At 39.5% G+C, this 19877-nt stretch overlaps 1 protein-coding gene across 2 annotated transcripts in view; it reads left to right on the forward strand.

Annotated features, from left to right (window-relative positions):
* The window catches only part of SGMS2 (sphingomyelin synthase 2), a 37443-nt gene extending 31127 nt beyond the window's left edge, over positions 1 to 6316 (forward strand). For both annotated transcript variants that reach the window (XM_044429503.1, XM_044429504.1), the window contains exons 5-6: positions 2599 to 2765; positions 4509 to 6316. In XM_044429503.1, coding sequence (XP_044285438.1) covers positions 2599 to 2765; positions 4509 to 4712 — 371 coding nt within the window. In that variant the 3' untranslated portion in view covers positions 4713 to 6316. The remainder of the gene's footprint in view (positions 1 to 2598; positions 2766 to 4508) is intronic.
* The last annotated feature ends 13561 nt before the right edge of the window (positions 6317 to 19877 follow it).

Here is a 19877-nt window from a genome sequence, read left to right on the forward strand (position 1 = left end):
GCTTCTCCAATTATTTTATACCAGTTTCAGTGTGCTACAATATCCATGTGTATACAAACCTACTATAATTTGCTATGAACTTGTAAAGTTTAAGTAGATGTTTCTGATATTGGAGTAATGAAAACATGAATATATTGACTCTTACTCTAGCATTAGTTATCATTTGGAAGCCTCTTAAAACTGTTCCATGTGGTAGCTTGTATTGCATGGCAGCTTTCCCCATTCTGGGGAAAGTTATTTTGGACTACACCTTCCATTATCCTTGAATATTGAACATACTGGCCAGAGCTAATTATTGTATCCAAAATTATATGGCAAGCAGTAGGCTGGAAAGGGTTGCCATGCAATACGGCTAAGGGATTTGTAGTTTGAAGCCAAAGCAAGTACTGTTCTATTATTCTGAAGCCTGAATGCAAGATGCTCCACTGATCTCTTTGAACAGGCATACTGCCAGTATAAAAGATGTTTCCTGTGTTCTCATCCCTGTTTATCAATATATTTAACTCCCTGGCCAGAGATGGCTGTGCAAGCTTCCTTCCATCCACTTGTCTTGCCATTTATTTTTGGAATGAACAATAAAGCACAGTGCTGTACTGCTTATTTTTTGAGTTAATTGCATAAGCTGGGTAAAAAAAACCTTAAATATGCACCGAGGCAGCTATCTTTCAAAAAGTTAAAGGAAATTAATAATTCTCAGATCTAATTTTGCTATCTTCTTTCCTTCCTGAACCATGATTACGTTTTGTGTGCTGCCATGCATAAGCGAGTGACATTTATGTTGTGGTCATAAATTATGGAAGGCAGGCAGGAATATAGTTGTGGATAGCATTAAGTTTTTTGAGTGAATGGAATGATGAAATTGATATTTTTGACCTTATGCTTGGGGGCAACGAATTGTTGTACTGCAATTTTAAATAATGTTCCTCTGAGTTCTTAAAATGTGGTTTAAGAAGAGAAGGCATTCTGACCTACTCCTGGTTTTTCTTGGTATTACCTTGCTTCTTCAGTTTGCAAGAAAATGATATTTCAGGTAACAAAGCTCCCAGCAAGTGTAGGGAGGAGAATAATATGAGTTACAAGTGGTAGCTGACAATTGTGGGCTAAGTGGTACCATTTGGTGGGCTTGATTGAAACCCAGGGTGACCAATGGCAAACTAATGGATTACCATTTTTATAAAGGAATGACAGTGTGGTCTGATGTGATTCAGGCAATGACCTGATCAAATGCCATGGTGCCATTTCCTAGGAGTTTAACCCAGGAATTGCATGGTCAAGCAAAATATGCAAGCCATGTGCTGATTTTTTTTCCCTTTAATTAAAACCAGGAATGCTCTGTTTTGTGTTTGTTTTGTAATGTGTGAGCCCAGAACTCTGTGTTGTTTATGGGTTTAAACAAAAACAAAAACAGAGTTTACTCAACCACAATTCATGGGCAATTTTCTGATTAAATCTGGGTTGTTTAACTCCTAAGCAACCTAGAATTTCTGGGTTGATATGTCACACAACAAGCCAGGAATATTTGGGTTATTTAATTAAAAGTGGAAACAATGCTTCTTCGTTGTGGCCTCTGTGCATCACACATATGGGTGCTGCGCCTGCACAGTGCCTTTGGCCGGAAGATTGAAAGCTAATGGTTTTTGGCGGGAAAGCTCTGCTCCCCCTCCTCCTATAGCCTATAAAGAGTGGAGCGTCCGCCATTTTGTTCAGTCTTTGCGGCCGCTGTTCATTGTGCCTCGTGCCACTTTTGGGTTATTTAATTAAAAGTGGAAACAATGCATGCATGACTCATGCCCTCCACTCATTCCCAATTCTGGGTTAAACAACCTAGAACTTAACACTGTGATGCAGGCTTTCCACCCAGCCCTACAATTTCTGGGCTAAACCACTCAGGTATTTCTGCTATGATGCACAAATTAATTCTGTGACATAGTAATGAACACACAAAGCTGCTATTGATCTTTCTAACTTAGTTCTATCTACTATCCTAGAATAGTGGCTCTCTGAGCTTCTGTCCTAGGCAGAAATCCTTCCCTGCCAGAGAATTCTAGCTGATCAAGTGACTAAATCTGAGCTCTTCTGCATACAAGAGGTGTGCTCTGGCATATCCCTCAGTTGTACCAGTTTGTGGTGTGAATCATAATGGGCAGCTATAGGAAATGTGCACTCAGCTACCATCATGGTACAAATTGTGCAGACTAGTTAAACAACTAGCCTTCAAATGTTTGTTTTCTACAAATGTTACAAGAAATAACTTTCGCTCAAAGTCTTGGCTCAAAGCACAAAATTAAGTATGAATGGTCTTGTGTGTGTGCATCCTCACAAAAAAGGATGCACGTGCATATATTTGTGTATACCTTTGCGGGTGTATACCCAGGGCATGGTCTGGAAGCCCATGAAACCTTCATCTTGCTGGAGCTAATCAGGTCTGGGTCTGGCCAGTGCCTGGAAGGAAGACAACCTGGGAATTGCATGTGGTCACTTTGAGTTTCAAGTTAGAAGAAAAATGGGCACTAGATAAACAAATAAAATTGCATCATATCTGTCATTGCAGATACTGTTCCCACATTCAACTTGTTTTGTGCTTTTCTTTTTGAACAGACTCACCTCGTCACTTTTGGTGGTATCACTTGATCTGTTGGTGTATGAGTGCAGCTGGAATAATCTGTATCCTTGTAGGACATGAACATTACACTGTAGATGTTGTCATTGCCTATTATATCACCACAAGGCTATTCTGGTGGTACCATGCAATGGCTAATGAAAAGGTGAGTAATGGTCATGCCAACTTCAAAATTAAAGTTGGAAGCTTGAGTTCTTTATTACTATTCTGCAAAATATTTAGGGTTGTATCCAGTGTTAGTCCTACTCAGAGTAGACCCATTAATTTTGCTGAGTCAACTTTTAAATAGGACTACCACTATATATAACCACAATGTTCTGAATTAAACTAGAGTTCAAGGCATTTCTCACTTTCCTTTTGAAATGTATCAGTCTGCTCTTGGTAGTTGGATGACTCAATAGATGGGAAAAAGCAGTATAATACAGAAACGGCAAACCATAACGCAGTCCATTTGAATTCAAAAGGATTAACAGTCCAGGCCCATGCATATATACTAAGGGTAAAACCTAATTATTTAAATGGTACTTGTTCCCAAGGAAATGTATGTAGGAGTACTACCTTAATCAATGCTTTGCACACCATTTATTCATTAATTTATTTCATTTGTATATCATCCCATAGCCCAGGGGCTTTCTGGCCAGTTTACAATAAAATACCATAAAACCAACAATAGAACAAAATAATCATTCAGTAAAATTCATTTAAAAAATGGCAGAGAAATATAAAAGTGAGGCCTGAAGCAATCAAAGATAAAAGCAATGTTAAAAGCAAATTTAGTCACCACAGCACCTGGAAAATAAGACCTTCACCTAGTGCTGAAAAGAAAGCAGTGAAGGCGCCAGACAAACCTTTCTAAGAAGCTTATTCTACAGATGGGATGTAACCAAAGGGAAAGCCCTCCACCTTTGTATTAAGTACATGCACATTACACTTGCACAACTGATTGCCCAAATGTTACTTGAAATGGAGCTTCCTTTTGTATGCAGTTCAGCTCCTAGTTTCCTCTAGTGCAGTGCTATTTTCGTTGATGGGGTGACACAGTTGGATACTTCCTGTTAGGTTGTGATACCAAAACGCTGTTAAAGATAATGGAAGATAATTTTATCTTTGACCACAGATTATTACTTACACAGTTGGCATTACTTTCTGCAAGATAACATTCTGTATGTTATAGTTGCTTTATATTCTAAGTGTCTGTGAAACTATATCATAAGAAGCAGGTTTGTGTTAAATAATGCAGTTGGCAGGCAATTTCAGTGGAGTGTTGGGAAGCTATAAAATTTGTAAGCATTTTAATATTCCTCTGGTTCTATCTATGTTGATCCTTCAAATCTACCAGAATTTCATTTGCTTAATTATGAATTAGTTAAAGGTGACAAGGGTGGCATTTTAAATATGAATATTGAATGTTGCTCTTAAAGGTAGGTGGAAAACGAAGTGAAGACAGTGTTTCATTACAATAGAAACACTGAGGTGAACAAACTGATCAGAAGGATCCTCATGTAGTTCTATGTATGAAGTTGTACAAGCCTGGGCATATCCATTACTTGAACAGGAGTACTGCCTAGGAACCCCATGCATGGCAGTCTAATCTCCTGGGAGGAGGAGATTAATAGAGTATAAATCAATAGTACCTCGTCTACTTTCATTTTACTGAATTCTGTTTCAAATAAGATCAGATATAAGATAATCCTGCACAAAAAATAATTTGGTGTGTAAAGGATAGGGAGACGCTGCTGTGCATTACCCTGTTTGATTCATTGTTAGTCTAGTTTCAGGCATTTGTGTCCATGAAAGTGCTGTCCATTTAGGAGTATTTCTAGTGACTTTGCGGCTTTTTATATAACCTAAACAGGATCTTAATATATATTTTCCCCTTTTAATGCAGAACTTGAAAATCTCATCACAGACAAACTTTCTGTCTCGAGCATGGTGGTATCCAATATTTAATTTCTTTGAGAAGAATGTACAAGGCTCAGTTCCTTCTTGTTTCTCATGGCCAATATCTTGGCCCCCTAGCTGTTTCAAGTCTTCATGCAAAAAATATTCCCGAGTACAGAAAACAGGAGAGGACAATGAAAAATCCACCTGAAGAAAGTGAAGGAAAGAAAATGGATCAACTCTACTTTTACCAAAAGCACTTGCGCTATAACCAAAGTTCTTAAGATGACTAGATTGTTAACTGAAAAAAAAATGGACCAAACTTTGTGCAGCTGATCTGAGAAAAGGCAACACTCAAAATAATTATTATCCCCGGTATGTTTTTCTAGTCATATTGTACAGTTCCAACCCACTCTTCAGTGCCAGTAGATGCTGGTACTCCGTGACACTCTAGTGGCAACAGAATACTTCCTGAGAAGAGGAGCCAGGACGTTGGTTTCTTAATGAGATTAAGAGGTGCCAAAGAAATCATCACACCATCTGTTGATAAATACCACTTATCCACAGAAGCACCAAAACAGCATATCAGCTTCAGACTTCTGGAGTTGTGCACAGTAAACACTGAAAGGTGTAATATTGGTTTCTTTAACAACATACAAAACAGCAGAAATTGGTAGGCAGGGGTTTTATTATTCTCGCTAGTGAAGTCAAGGCCTGTGTGTTGGGTAACTGGTGAAACCAGAAGTGAGCCTTGATCTTTTTATATTCTTTTAAAAAAATGAATATACTATGACCCTGTAATGCCACCACAGTTTCCATATACTCTATCCTCTATTGACTTTTACATTTTTAATAAATGGTAATTTTATATATGAAAATAAAACTTACTGTACCTGATGATACTGTAAGTTAGAAATAATGTCTACTAACATCATCAGGGTCCTCAAAAGGAAAACTAATTTATTGTTAAAATACATATATGTAAGTCAAGAGAATTATTTAAATTTCTGCAGGTCAGTTACCTTGCATGAATATGTGGCATGTGTGAGAACATATTTTGAGTATATACTTTATAGAGAATGCTCAAAATATGGAGGATTTACAGTCATATTCTGCAGTCACAGAATTCTGACACTCCTTCAGGCAATGAGAACTATACAAGAGCCACTTATGCACTGAATCCGCTCTAGAGGGTTGAGCAACCTTTCAAGACCAAATGGGAGGTGGTGTGAAAGGTTACAAGGAGGAGGGGAACCACCACAAATTGTATCCCGTTTTGTATTCCTGACAGGAGCCTCTGAGGGATCAAAAATCTATTATCTTATAGTGGAATGGAGGGTCACCAATTGGATACAACCCAGTTACAATTATGGAACAGGAGATAATCTACACCTAGCAGTCTGCCAGTATTTTCAGTTGATGCTTGAAGGATTGTCACCATTCTCTAGTGATTGTTGCTGTAAAACGTGCACACGACCATACATTTATACATGCATTGGCAAATAATAACTGAATTTAAATAATGCATTTATCAGCTATAGGAGGCAAAACTTTGGTTGATCCTCCAGTGGCTTCTTGTGTAAACAGGCTCCAAAAATGATTTTTTGAATGCTTAAAAAGAAATGTTATGATTTTTGCAGAAACTAGAGAACACTGAGCCAGATGTGATACATTTACAGATGAACGTCGCTTTTGTTTTTTCCTTGGCATTAATTTGAATTGTCGTGCCAAGGTTGTTCACTGCAATAGGTGTGGTTTTGTTTCACTATTACCTAACACTATTTATTATTAAATGGTCATGTGGCCAGTCTTCTACCTTTTTTGTTTTCTGGGTTTGTTTGGGCAAAGTGTCTCTTCATAATATAAACTTAGTATGTGGAAACACCCTAACTTTTTATTAAGCAGGAAAGCTAACATGGCCCCACTTCTTTTGTTCTGTTTTATATAGGAATCAAACAGTGCCATTAGCATTACAATATCTAGCAGTTAAATATGCTGTATTTTTCCTTGTTACCAAATGCTTTTATAAAAAAAAAACCTCAGTAAAAGCAACATTCAGAAAATAATTATTTGAATGTGCCTTACTCAAATCTGTTACTATAATTTTAAAGTAATGCTGAGAAGACTATCATTAAATAACAAGAGAACCCTGTTAGATCATTTGCTGACTTAATATTCAGAAAGTACAGTGCCTTGCAGAAGTATTCACCCTCTTTTACTTTTCCATGTTTTGTCATGTTACAACTTGGAATGCTTTTAAGGCTTTGTTACTACCTGATGTTCACAATATTCACAACACGGTGAAGGTGCAAAATATTTTTACTGTGGCATAAAAATAAACTTGTGTTTGTTGATTGCATAAGTATTCACCCTCCTGAGTCAATACTTGGCAGAAACATCTTTGGCAGCAATCACAGTTTTGAGTCTTCTTGGGTAAGTCTCTGCCAGCTTTGTGCATCTGTATCCTGTGATGTTTGACCATTCTTCCCAGCAAAACTGCTCCAGGTCTGTCATATAGGTTGAGGACCATTGAGAAACGTGACCATTGAAGAACTTGGATTGGACCATTCTAAGACATTCAGGTTCTTGTTCTGAAACCACTGCATGTGTGGTTGACCATGTGTTCAGGGTCATTGTCCTGCTGGAAGGTGAATTTCTACCCCATTCCAAAGCCCTTGCAGACTAAAACAGGTTTTTCTCTAGCGTTATCCTGTGTCTGGCTCCAACTATCATGCACCCATTCTTAACCAATTTCTGCCCCTAAAAGTCATCCCTACTGCATGATGCTGCCACTACCATTATCTTCCATGGGGATGATACGCTCAGGGCAATGTGCAATGTTGGCTTTGTGTCACACAACATTTTGCAGCGAGTTCAGTGTTGCTATTATCAGACTAGAAAGCAGTTTTCCACATGTTTGCTGTGTTTCTCACATGCCTTTTTGTAAACTGCAAATAGCTTTGATATGGTTTGTTTCAGCAATGGCTTTTTCCTTGCCACTGTTCCGCAAAGCTAGGTGAAACAGTGAGTGATGGTTTTTCCATGGACATTTTCTCCCATTTCAGCTATGGAGCTCTCCAGCACCTTCAGCATTACCATTGGCCTCTTGGCTGCTTGGTGGAGGGCCTTCTTTAGGCAAACTCACCACTGAGCCATTTTTTTCCATTTTGTAATGATGGCTTTACCAGTTCTCTAAGAGATGTTCATATTCATGGATTTTAAAAAAAAAGATCCAGCTATGATTTGTGCTTCTGTACAACTTCATCCAAGAGATTATAATGCTGTTTGCAAAAATAAATATACTCTGCAACAAATTCAAAATAAGGTGTATGAACCTGAGAACCCCATTTAACGATTTACGGCATTTTTAGAGGCAGTGGGCTGCAGGAGAGTTTGTTGCAGCAGGTGAATACTTAGCAAACAAGAAGCTCCATCGTTCATTGTTGCCGGATTAACATTTATGCCACAATACAAACATTTTGCACCTTCACAGTGTTGAGTAGCTTGTGTGCATCACGTGGTAGCATGCCAGTTAAATCCATTTCAATTTTACACTGTAACACAACAAAGGTGAAAAGTCAAAGGGGATGTATCCTGCAAGGTATTTGTCAGTCTGAATGTTTGTTCCTTTTCCACAGCTAATTTTATCCTTGGTCAATAAGCTTGGCTGCAGCAAATTGTAGCCTTTCCCCATTTGGTGCCCTCTGGATGTTCTGCAACTATTTGCATTCCTTGCCATTGGCAGTGTGGGCTAATGCTGATTGGAGTTGAAGTCCAAAACCTCTGAAGGGTACCAGGTTGGCAGCTGTTCTAGTACAGTAAATAATGCATTCTGAGAATAGAAGATAGTCAAGTTTCATTAGTTAGCCAGATGCCTTTTACAGGTTTTCTTTACTGGGACTATTTAACAATATTCACCTACTCTCAGGTCAGTTCCTGACACATTCACAAATTTTCTATGTTAATAACTAACAAGACCTTTTAGTAAACAAGGAGATGTTGGGGCTGATAAAATGACAGGGCTTAATTTAAAACATAAGGCTAAAATGGACCTTATTTGTGTTTGTCCCCATTGTCCCTCATTGTGTTTGTCCCTCATTACACTGGCAAAAATTCAGAGAAATATAAGGGGAAAACTGAAATATGTAGAAGGACTCCTTCCTAACCAGCAGCTTTTGCACAGCAGCTTCAAACATGGAAAGGTATATATCCAAAAAACAGTTCTGAGTACTCAGCCTGTGCTGATTATCATGTGTGCATGTAAGCCAATATATACATGCATTTGTGCATAGCAGTTGACACCTTGTTATTTTTCTATAACAAAAGTGTTTCTCATGTTATCTTTGAAGCAGCCCTCAAGCGGAACTGAAACTTGAATGTTTCAAAAGTAAATAGGGGCGTGACAGCATAAATAGGAGCGTGACAGGCTTCTGTTTTAAGCAAAACTGTTGGTAGACACAACATAATGGTAAAAATTCAGAAGAAACAGATGTCGAAACAGTACCTTTCCTCAAGTCTTTTATTTGCCTTCTAAACTTAAAATTAGGTTAATGTGGAAGTACGGAGGGACAACCTAGATCTGAAAGCAACATCACTAACACATGTGCACATTGCCTCACTGGGTTGGGTGCCAATGAGTGGTCCAAAGTTGGGCCAGTTGATGTTCTACAGGAATTTGGTGAAACCTATGCTCACAGTCATTTGCTTTAGTGTGCGTCTAGGAGACCATAGGATATTTTGAAATATCCTGTAAGGTCTTCTTACATCTGGGCTCACACTCTAAGAGCATGCACCCACTTCAGCTCTTTGTAGCCCGTGCAGAAAGAGCTGTGCCAATCCCACCACCAGGCTGCAACTGGGCCTCTAGAGGGTGAGAAAGCTGCAGGGCAAGTGGCGCGAGAGATGGGTGGATGACCGAGCTGTGGAATTGCACTGATAGTAATGGGCGCCCAGGCCTCTTTCGCTCCCCTTCACCAGCCCGTCATCTAGACAACTAAAAATGGCTCTCTAAATAAAATACAGGGTGCAAAGCAAAGCAGTGACAACAATTGTTATTGCTATACCTTGCGTTGCATGCTCATAATTTTCAAAGGGAGTTAAGCACACTTGACTTTTAAAAAAATTGCTTTCAAAACTAAAATGCACACCAATGGTATTCAAATAGAGTATTTTAACTGATTGGACCAGTATATTTTTGAAGAGAAAATGAGTTTAATTAGATGATACTTGCTTCAAGAATCTGGTGAAATTTGAGTGACTTTGTTTCTGATCCTTTTGGTTTGAATGTGAGTGGTTAAATTTGAGAACAAATGACTATCAACTTAGATGGCAAGTAAAATATGACTCAGTGAGATGGAGGAACACTCTAGGAAATAATACTCTGTCTGAAAGCTACTTAATTGATTAACCACCTGACAAATGCAAAAAAACATTGTGAGCACAATTCTTGAACAAGCATGTTCTGATTCATTGCAGGGGGATTTCTCTGTACAATTGAGCATAGTTATACAGTAACAAACATAATGGCTGTACAGTCCATGCACAGCTTAAAGCTGGCAGGTTAAATCTAGTGGACTCCCCAAGGGCTTAAAAAAACCCTCCTGTTTTTGTTGCCTACCTAGGCCTGCAAAAAAGGGGATTCTTCAATGCCGTATAGCCACCCAATATATGCAGCTGGTAGGCTGCATTTAGCTAAATGATCCCAAGTTATGAAGGCTGCATCTATCGTTTTCCTGCCAAGCATTTTAACCCTTTCCAAGAAAATTTTAAAGGTATGCAGCCCCCTGGTTGAACGTAATCCTAAAAGATACATATACATACACAAACAATACATATACATAGGAGGGATTTCAATAAAAATTTCAATATCTACTGAAGACAGTAAGAATACTTGTATGCTCCATAAAGCCATTTTCTGGTATCAAAGCAAAGGCAGGTTCCAGGCACATCCAGAAATGAGATTGAAATGCTTTTTAAAGATGTGCTTAAGGTTAACTAGTGTAGTAAGGTAGATGTAGAGGTAATTCCAGGAATCAATCAATAGCATACACAGAATCACTACTGTGCTCACAACTGATCCTTTTTGTCAAGCTGGGCAACTTGCAACGTTCCAACTTTGCAGTTGTTGGCTGCTGTTGATGGGAACTGCTGTCCAACATCTGGAAGACTACAAGTTGCTCACCCTGGTTGAGGGTCTTTTTTGGGGGAGGCAGTTTGTTTTTGCTTTCTGCTAGTCTATGGATTAAGTGGATTAAATCTTTCTTAAATCCATCAAGTACCAATCCATTTGTAATTTCTTGATCATATTTGGTTTGCTGGTGTGTGTGTGTGTGTGTAGAAGTTTCTCTGATATCAGTGAAGTGCCTCTGAGAACACTTATGAAATACTAGGTACTGTTTTAGGTGCTCATTTGTTTAGGTGCTTACTAATCAACATAACCCTATGCCTGTTTAAAAAGGAGAAAGTTCCACAAATCCCAGCATTCCTGAGCCATCCATACTGGCTTCAGGAACTGGGAGTTGCAGGCCTTTCTCCTTCGAAACATGCACACAAATGTACCTTAAAGCTAGAAGTATCATTAACCAATATGGGGATGCCGCAATTGGCCCCCCAGTGGACACACATGGCACTGCAATCCTCCGAAGCTGATCACTTCCACTAAGAGGTGCAATTACCTTTTTACTTACAGTATTGCAGTTTTTATATGTCTTTCTAATTTAGGCCATTCTGACTATATATGTATTTTTATATAAAAAGCACAGGAATTTTCAGATGGCATCTAGGTAAGATGTTTAAATTAGTGCCCATGATCTGCCTAAACTTTTATTTTCCATGGGTTGGATCCAGCCTAAATTAATGGAAGTTGCACTTGCTTCCCAGTGAAGCCAATGGGACCTAAGTTATGACTCTCCTGACTGATTTCAATGGGACCCTGAGCCCAAAATTCTACTCTGGCTCCAATACCTTCCCACCTTTTTCATAAAAACGTATTTCAATTTTATAAGCTCTGCGGCATTTTTATACAAGCAACTCTGTCATATTTCCAAATAAGGACTTTCCATTTTAGCTCATTGTTTTATAGTAACTCAGTTTGGGCTAATTTTAAAGTAATCTTAGTATTACTGAATGCAAGCCTTGTGCTTTGCATATGCCTTTCAGAAGTTAGTAAGAAGAGCTGATAATATTCTTTATATTTTTATGCATTTAAGGCAGATGAATGTCCAGCAACTCCCAGCAGTCCCTTAGCCATCTACAGCCCAGCTGTCCACAACCCTTATACAGGAGGTAGGCAGGCAGCAGGTCGTCAGCTCATTGGCCCTTTAGGAATTGAATGTCTCCTTTCTGGATTAGTAAAAGCACCAAACCATCTCCTATTTCAATCATTTTCAGCATGTGTAGTGCTTCTGTTAGATCATCTAGTCCTTAGGGAGAACTGTAACCCAACAGCCAAGTACATGCCTTAAGACACAACCCTTTGCACATAAGTCAGAACGGGGTGTATGCTTCACAGCATACCAGAGCCAGCAGAGATGGAAGGCACCTGGGAGCAGTAGGCCTTCTTTCTGTCTGAACATGTGTAGGATTGCACTCTTTTATGAATAAAGCTATGAGGCAGAGCTGCACAATTCTGCACTGCTTTTATAAGCTAAACTGCCAAGCAGTCCCTCCAAGAAGAATTCTAGTTAGGCACTGGCTAAAATAAATATGAATTTGGGCGATCCTATGGGTTCATTTTCTCTCTCTCTCTAGTTGGGAGGAATAGTATGGATGAAGCAGTGTTGGGGCACCCACATATTCCTTGCATAGAGACGAGACATAGAATTCCCAGGAAGCAGAATCTGATCTGGGAAAATGGCACTGAGGGGCGTATGGGGGTGCGGAGGGTGTGTGAATCAGGGAACTCCTCTGCAGCTGCTCTGACTTATTTTTTAAGTTGATGATGTGATTGCAGATTTCTTAGGATCTTATCTAATTTGGCCTAAGAATTTGCTGTTTGGTACTACAGAGGATACATTGTAACACTCCTTGTGAAAAATGAAACCATGGTGTTAAGTCTGTATGGCATACTGTTCCTCAGGCTCAGTGCCCGGCATCTTCCCTGCAGAGGTCTCATAACTGAGTGGAGAGTGACCTCTGCCTGACAACTCAGAGAGCTGCAATTAGTTGAAAACAGAGCTAGGTGAATGACTAAGCCAAGGACATAAGAGCCTTGCTGGATCAGATCAAGGGCCATCTAATCCAGCCTTCTCTTCATACAGTGGCCAACCAGCCACCCACAGGAAATCAAAAAAGCAGGAGGTGAGCGCAACCGCACCCTCCCACCCCAAGTTCCCCAGCATATTGCCTCTGCTACTGGAAGCAGAATATATTCATCAGGACTAGTGGCTACCAGTAGCTCTCTCCTTTATGAAATTGTCCAATCCCCTTTCAGATCCAAAGTGGTGGCCAGTGCTACATCCCGTGGCAATGAATTCCAACGTTTAACTATGCACTGAGTGAAGGAAGTCCTCTTAGCTGTCCTGAATTTCCCAACAAGCACAGGGGCCTTACTCAGGGTAATTTTGGACCTTTATAGTATGAACTCAGTAGCTGGAATGGAACCAATTATTTTGCCTTTTAGGACAAGCCAATAATCTTACAATGCAACTTTATGTAAAGGGTACTATAAAATTTATTTACATAAATTTAGAAATTTATGAAAAATATTGAAGGGAAATTTTTAACCACAGTCGAACTATCATCTCTCATTCTCTCCCCCTCCCCCTCCCTCTCACACACACTGCAGATAAAGATCTGAGATAGTCATATTTCACAAAAATTGCTTTCTAAGGAAAATGTTGAACTTTTACAAAGTGTGATGTTAGTCCTCAAGGCTGTATAGCTTTTTAAATTCAGTTTCTTCATGCATGTATGCACCCATACAGTCTTCCTTCATGTGTGAGCTCCCATAATCACTTTTCATGGCAAAGGTTTATAGCTGTCCACCTGCCAGGGCCTATGGCCATTGCTGGTAGATTTAATTCCTTCTCCCATTCTCCACAACTGCCCCCAAATATGCTCTGGAATGCTGCGGAAGATGTGGAGGAAAGAGGAAGAGAAATTCTTATTGCACAAGCAGAAGTTTGTGTAATATTAGATATATAGCCAAGCATAAGTAAGAAGCTGCAATATGGCAACAAGAGTGATCGAAAGACTGTGGAAATGTCTGCTATAAACTCAGGCTGGAGAAAACTGGACAGTAGTTGGGAGGAAAGCCATTTACCATTTATAACTCCTGTAAAATGCATTTGTGTATAGATAAAAGTTGTTTTCACACTTCAGAACATAAGGCATGTTGCAGATCTGGTTTTATCTTGTCCAGTTGCCTGTCCTTGTACATGAGGGAAAGTTGGAGTGGTCTGGAGTTAACTTTTTCAGGAGGAAGGGAAGGCTTTATGGGAACTAACCTAAACAAAGAGAAGAAATCCTTCAAAACAGAGATGAGCAATATCTTGCCCTCCAGATGTTTTGCTGACAGTTTCCATTTTTTGCAAAGTTAGGTCTTAATTGCCAATGCAACACTAAACTATTCCAATATCTTTACACCACCACATGGAGCAATATGTCATTGTGGGGAAAATTCATGTCTTCCTAGCAACTAAACTTGGACAGAAAAGGAAGTCTGAGGGGGTGGCAAATGATTCAGTTGTTCAATTGTAGAGTCAATTGTTCCTCGTCTATAATGTAACGTAAAGCAGAACTATAATAAAGAGTAAACAGCTGCTCCACTAGGTTTAAAAAAATTCTATACCCAATTTCAAACTTTAACAGACAAATTTCCACACAAGTTTCAAACATATTTAAATATTCCAGATCTAGAATTTGTGGCAATTGTAGACCCATGGAACTGCTGGCATATCAAAGAGGGTTCTCCGCCAAAAGCTACTGACCAGGTTAGTATCGTCTTGTGTGCCTCCCATTTTCCCTAATTACTCTTGCTGGACACAGCTTGTCATTGCATGAAAACTCAACAAAGGTGGTGGCTGGGGTAGTTAACAACCACCCAGCAACTCGACAACAGAGAGTGTCTTCTGGATAGCATGTTAACCGCACCAGCCACCCTTGCCAGGTTGATATGTAATGGCCAGCTATGCCTAGAGAAGGTAATTAGGTAAATTGGGCAGCATGCACAGGAGTGAATAATAAGCCAGTTACAGCTTTGTCTATACAAGCCAGGAATGCATATGTGATCAGGCATGGGGGCAATGCAAGTTGGACCAAATAACTACTGCTTTTAAAGATACAATGTAGATATGCCTCCTTTGGTGCTATCTTGGCAGGAGCTGTGCTTGTCCCTTGTTGGTAATTGTAATGTACAAAATAAAGCTCAGAAAATCTCTTGTCCAAGACATTCCTCCATTCACAGAAGGCAGCAATCTGCAGCAGTCCTGGTGCAATCCTCTTGAATAAAAGCTTGGTACAGATTAGCCTGAACAGGCTTAGATGCATGCACTGAGTCATACGTGGTCAAATACACAACCAATTCCCATATAAATTCTGTGCATGTGCACAGATCCCAGATGTAGGCATAACACCTGTGCAGAAAGCCTCAACAACTTTCAGAGGGCTGGAAGTAGCAGATTTCACTGCAAACTTCAACACTAGTTAGAAACAATTTTTGTGCTTTGCTTCTACAATAAATGTGTGTTTGTGTGTGTTTTAGCAAACCATATGCATATAAGGGCATACCTAAACTAATATATACTAATGATAAATATTACAAAAGTAGTTTGTGAACACGTGACCTGCCTTATGCAAATATTACTTTTTTCATTCCCAGTTGTAATGATTCTGGTTTTCATATCCTTTTGCAGCCCTCAAATTACTGTAATTTGCAGAAGATTTTATGTATACTTGACCATACTGGCAGTATAAGAGCTTTTATAATCTTCTGGAAGAAAGCACATGGAATAAAAATGTTGTTATCAAATAAAGTGCCTTGGAGGAAAAAAACGTTTGTGTGGTTTGCAATATCGTGAAATGTCCATATTCCAATTTCAGGTCATTCCACTGCTGAATATGCCTTGTGTTCCACAGCCCTTTTCCTGCACTGCCCTCTGAAAAGAGATGCATTTCCGGTCAGAAACTGCACATCCTACATTGCCATTGTGGCATGCTGCCACGTCATCTCCGACTTAAAGTGGCCCTATGAATGCAGGCCCTGCAAAGTCCTGTCTTTGACAGTCCTGTTCAGCTCTTGCAGACTCAAGGCTGTGCCTTCCTTTCTGGATGTCATCCATCCCATAGTTGGCACTCCTTCTTTTCTGCCTTCAACGTTTCCAAACATGATCATCCTCCCCAGCGAGTCTTGCCCTTTTACAATATGCCCAAATTACAGCAGCTTCGGTTTTGTCATTTTTGCGTCTACAGAAGTTCTGGCTTGATTGGTTCCAGGACCCACTTGTTCATCTTTCTGCCAGTCCAGGGTATTTGCAAAGCATTCTTCCAGCACCATATTCTGAATGCATCGGTTTTCTTCCTGTCAGCTTTCTTCACTGTCCAGCTTTCTCATCCACAAATTGTGATTTCTAATACAATACTTTGGATGATCTTGACCTTGGTCTCCAGTGAAACATGCTTATACTTGACAATCTTTTATAATTGCTTCATTGCTGCCTTAAAACACCTGTTGTCTTCTGATTTCTTGCCTGAAACATCCTTTTGAACTGATGACTGAAACAAGGTATGTAAAACCTTTCACAATTTCAGTTTTTCATTGTTGACCTTAAAATTGTGTAATTCTTCTGCATTCATGATTTCTGTTTTCTTAGTGTTCAGCTGCAGTCCTTCTTTTGCAATCTCTTCTGTCACTTTCATCAGGAGTCATTTCATTTCATTGCCGCTTTCCACCAGTAATCGGGTATCAACTGAAAATCTTAAATTATTGATGTAGCATCCACCAATTTTCACTCCTCCTTTCTCTGATCCTAATCTAGTTTTTCTTAAGATATGTTCTGTGTACAAATTGAACAAATAGCTAATATATTCCTTTATCTGATGCCTTTGCCTATAGAAAATAATTCTGTTTCTTCATATTCTGCCCTAACTGTAGGTTCTTGTCTGTGATACGGGTTATGCTTCAGGATACACCCTGCATAGAGTGTGCCAAATTAAGACATTTGCAATATGATCTCTGGTAGTCATGGACTGATGGAGGCAAGTCAATGAAGCCCCAGTCCCTATAAATTGTCCTCATCAGTCCTGAGGACTAGATACTGTATGCATGGTCAAACGTTAACCTTATATAGCTCCCATTGGCTTAAAATGTGCATGCTTTAGAAAAAGTTAGACTGTATATGTGCTTAACTTATTTTAATTCAAATCTTCTGGAAGAAAGTACATTGCAGAACAATGTTGTTATAAAATTAAGTGCCTTGGAGGAAAAAATGCTTGTGCGGTTTACAGTATTTTGGTTCACAGAAGTGTGCATGCCTCCCTCTCTCCTCACAGTGCAGTTCTGAATATGCTTCTCCAACCATTGCTTTGCGCTACTTAATCAAAGGCACCTCAGCTCTCTGGATGGATGCCTGTGCACTACAATTCTGTCTAAACTTAGTACCATATCATATTGCATCCAGTGGGGGTTACATATCAGAAAGCCTGCGCAGGGAGCACAAGAGCAGAAAGTGGGTTGTGTGGTGTCAGACCAAAGGCCCACTTTGCCCAGCATTCTGTGCTCACAGTAGGCAGACAGTCACCTGCAAGAAGCCCTCCAGCAGCAGCCAGCACTGAGGAGTGTGCTCAAGGCTTCTCTTGATGGCATAACATGTAGCCATCATGACTTGTAGCAACAGACAGGTTCATCCTCCATGGACTTGCTTATTTTGTTTTAAATCCATCCTAGTTGGTGACCATCACGACACCTGGCAGTAGCGAATTCCACAATGTACCTGTGCACTAGGCGAAGTTACTCTCTTTAGCTGTGCCGAATTGCCCACTATTCAATACCAAGGTGACCTTGGGTTCTACTATGAGATCTACTTTATCCATACCATGCATATTTTTTGCACATGTCTCTCATGGCTCCTTGTACTTCCTCCCCCTCCACCCGGCTAAGCGATTGCAAACATTATAACCTTTCCTATTGCCTGGAACACTTTGGCTGCCCTTTTCTGCACCTTTTCTAACTTACCATATGCATTCTGAGGTATATGGGGGCCACATGAGTTATATTTGGTTCATTTATTTAAACACACAGAGCCTTTCAGCTCCAAAAAAAGAAGCTCCAAGGCCATTTTACAACGATTAAACCCAGGCAGCATTAGATGAAGTAACAAAAATAATGGGCCAGTTTGAAATACTGTAAACATCAGCAAATGGGTTGGAAGTTGTTACATTAAGTGTGACATATATTTCATGGTTAAAGGTAAAAGTAAAGATTTCCCCTTGATATTAAGTCCAGTCATGCCTGACTCTAGGGGGCGGTGCTCATCTCCGTTTCCTAGCCGAGGGAGCCAGCATTTGTCCGCAGACAGTCTCCGTGGTCAGTCTCAGTGGTCATGTGGCCGGCATGACTAAACACCGAGGTGCACGGAACGCTGTTACCTGCCCACCGAAATGGTACCTTTTTATCTACTTGCATTTACATGCTTTCGAACTGCAAGGTTGGCAGGAGCTGGGACGGAGCAATGGGAACTCACCCCATTCTGCAGATTCGAACTGGCAACCTTTCAATCTACCAGCACACCAGCACAGCAGTTTAAACCACTGCACCACCTGCATCCCTATATTTCATGGTTATTACTTCATTATTTTGTTGTGTTATTAAAATATGAACATTGAAATTTAATAAGTTAGATGGGTGACTTTAATTTAGATGGGTGGATTTAATTTAAATCTAATCGGTTTAAATCACTAGGCAGCAAGACTAGATTTAAATCATGGTTTTCTATGTAATTTGCACGCATGCATGCCTTACCTGTAGGTAGAAGAACTTCTTTAAAATATTCCCAAACTGGGTCTCTTTTATGGCCTGCTGCCATTATAGGTTTTCTCCAGGAAGAGAATATGATAAACCTGAGGCTATACCCAAAAAGAGACAAAGACTTGTAAGTATTCAACTCAAAAGGGTTCACTTTCATTTTTACTGCTTGCCCTCCCTCCCCACATTTAGTTTCCTGTGCAAATCTGTTCCATTCCCAGCAATCTTCTTCTATTCATTTAATTTTTTGAAACTTAGCACTTAAGAGGTAGGGGGTTGATTCTGTGTGCTTAGATTTGCAAAGAAACAATGGGATTATGGCCTTTTCTCAACTCCATATGCTTATTTTATAACATTTTTGCTGTGAAGAAGGGGCATGTGATCTCGCCAGACATAAATTCACAGTTTTGAGAACTGTAAAATCAAGCATCTGTGATAATATCTTCTAGACAGAAAAATTGCCCAATAATCTTACAGAAACTTCCGAAAGAGCATGACATTGTGAATAGATTAATGGAATTCATTTACCGAGAAATTTAAACATTGCATGAATATACAACCTCATGGTACATAATTAAAAACAAATCCTTATTTCATGATGAATAACCTCTGGACTGCAATTATCTTAAATAGAAAGCTATCTTTAGATAGTTTTTTTTCTCAAAAAGCATTTTATTTTAAAAATACAATTTCAATTAAAAATCCATTTTTAACTTTTTTTTAAATCATTGATTTTTTTATCCTCTGCCTTCAAAGCACTTTCACCACAAGAAGAAACCCTGAAAGAAGCAACATCAGAAAGAATAGAGCTGATAATGATTCTACTGAATGGCATTTGGTGTAGAGAAGAATCAATATAAAAGTCCCCAGTGCAAATATTTTCATCTATACAGTTCTGGAAAACTAGCCTGGGCACTGAACCATCTAAATTAGTGGCCATTGTCAAAGCTCGTGGCAACATGTTCCAAAAAAACTACGCTCTTCGGAGGCTCTGCCCGGGGAAGAGTGCACCACATCACAAAGTCGTGGCTCCACTGAGACTCAGTCTATCTGAACAAACCATCTCGTGTAACGGTATCTTTACGTTCAATGACAAAAGGAGGAAGGGAGCAGGTTCAGGAACTTGCTGAGGCAGAGCAAGTTCAAAAGTTGGCAGGGAGTTTCAAAAATAATAAACACAGTCTTCAGTTTATTTATTTGTTTATTTGGAATTTTTGTATGCCGTCCCATTCGCATAAGCCTCGGGACGGCTTCCAACATATAAATCAATATCTATGGAAATACATATAAAACCTGAAAATATTCTGGCTAATAATTTAAAACCAATAAATAAAATCAGCAATGATTAAAATATCGTTTAAATTAAAAGGTCTTGGCCTGGCGCTGAAAAACAAATGACGGCGCCAGGGGGACCTC

Source organism: Varanus komodoensis, unplaced genomic scaffold (assembly GCF_004798865.1).
Source record: "Varanus komodoensis strain SLA01 unplaced genomic scaffold, ASM479886v1 scaffold2, whole genome shotgun sequence".
NCBI classification, from domain to species: Eukaryota; Metazoa; Chordata; class Lepidosauria; order Squamata; family Varanidae; genus Varanus; species Varanus komodoensis.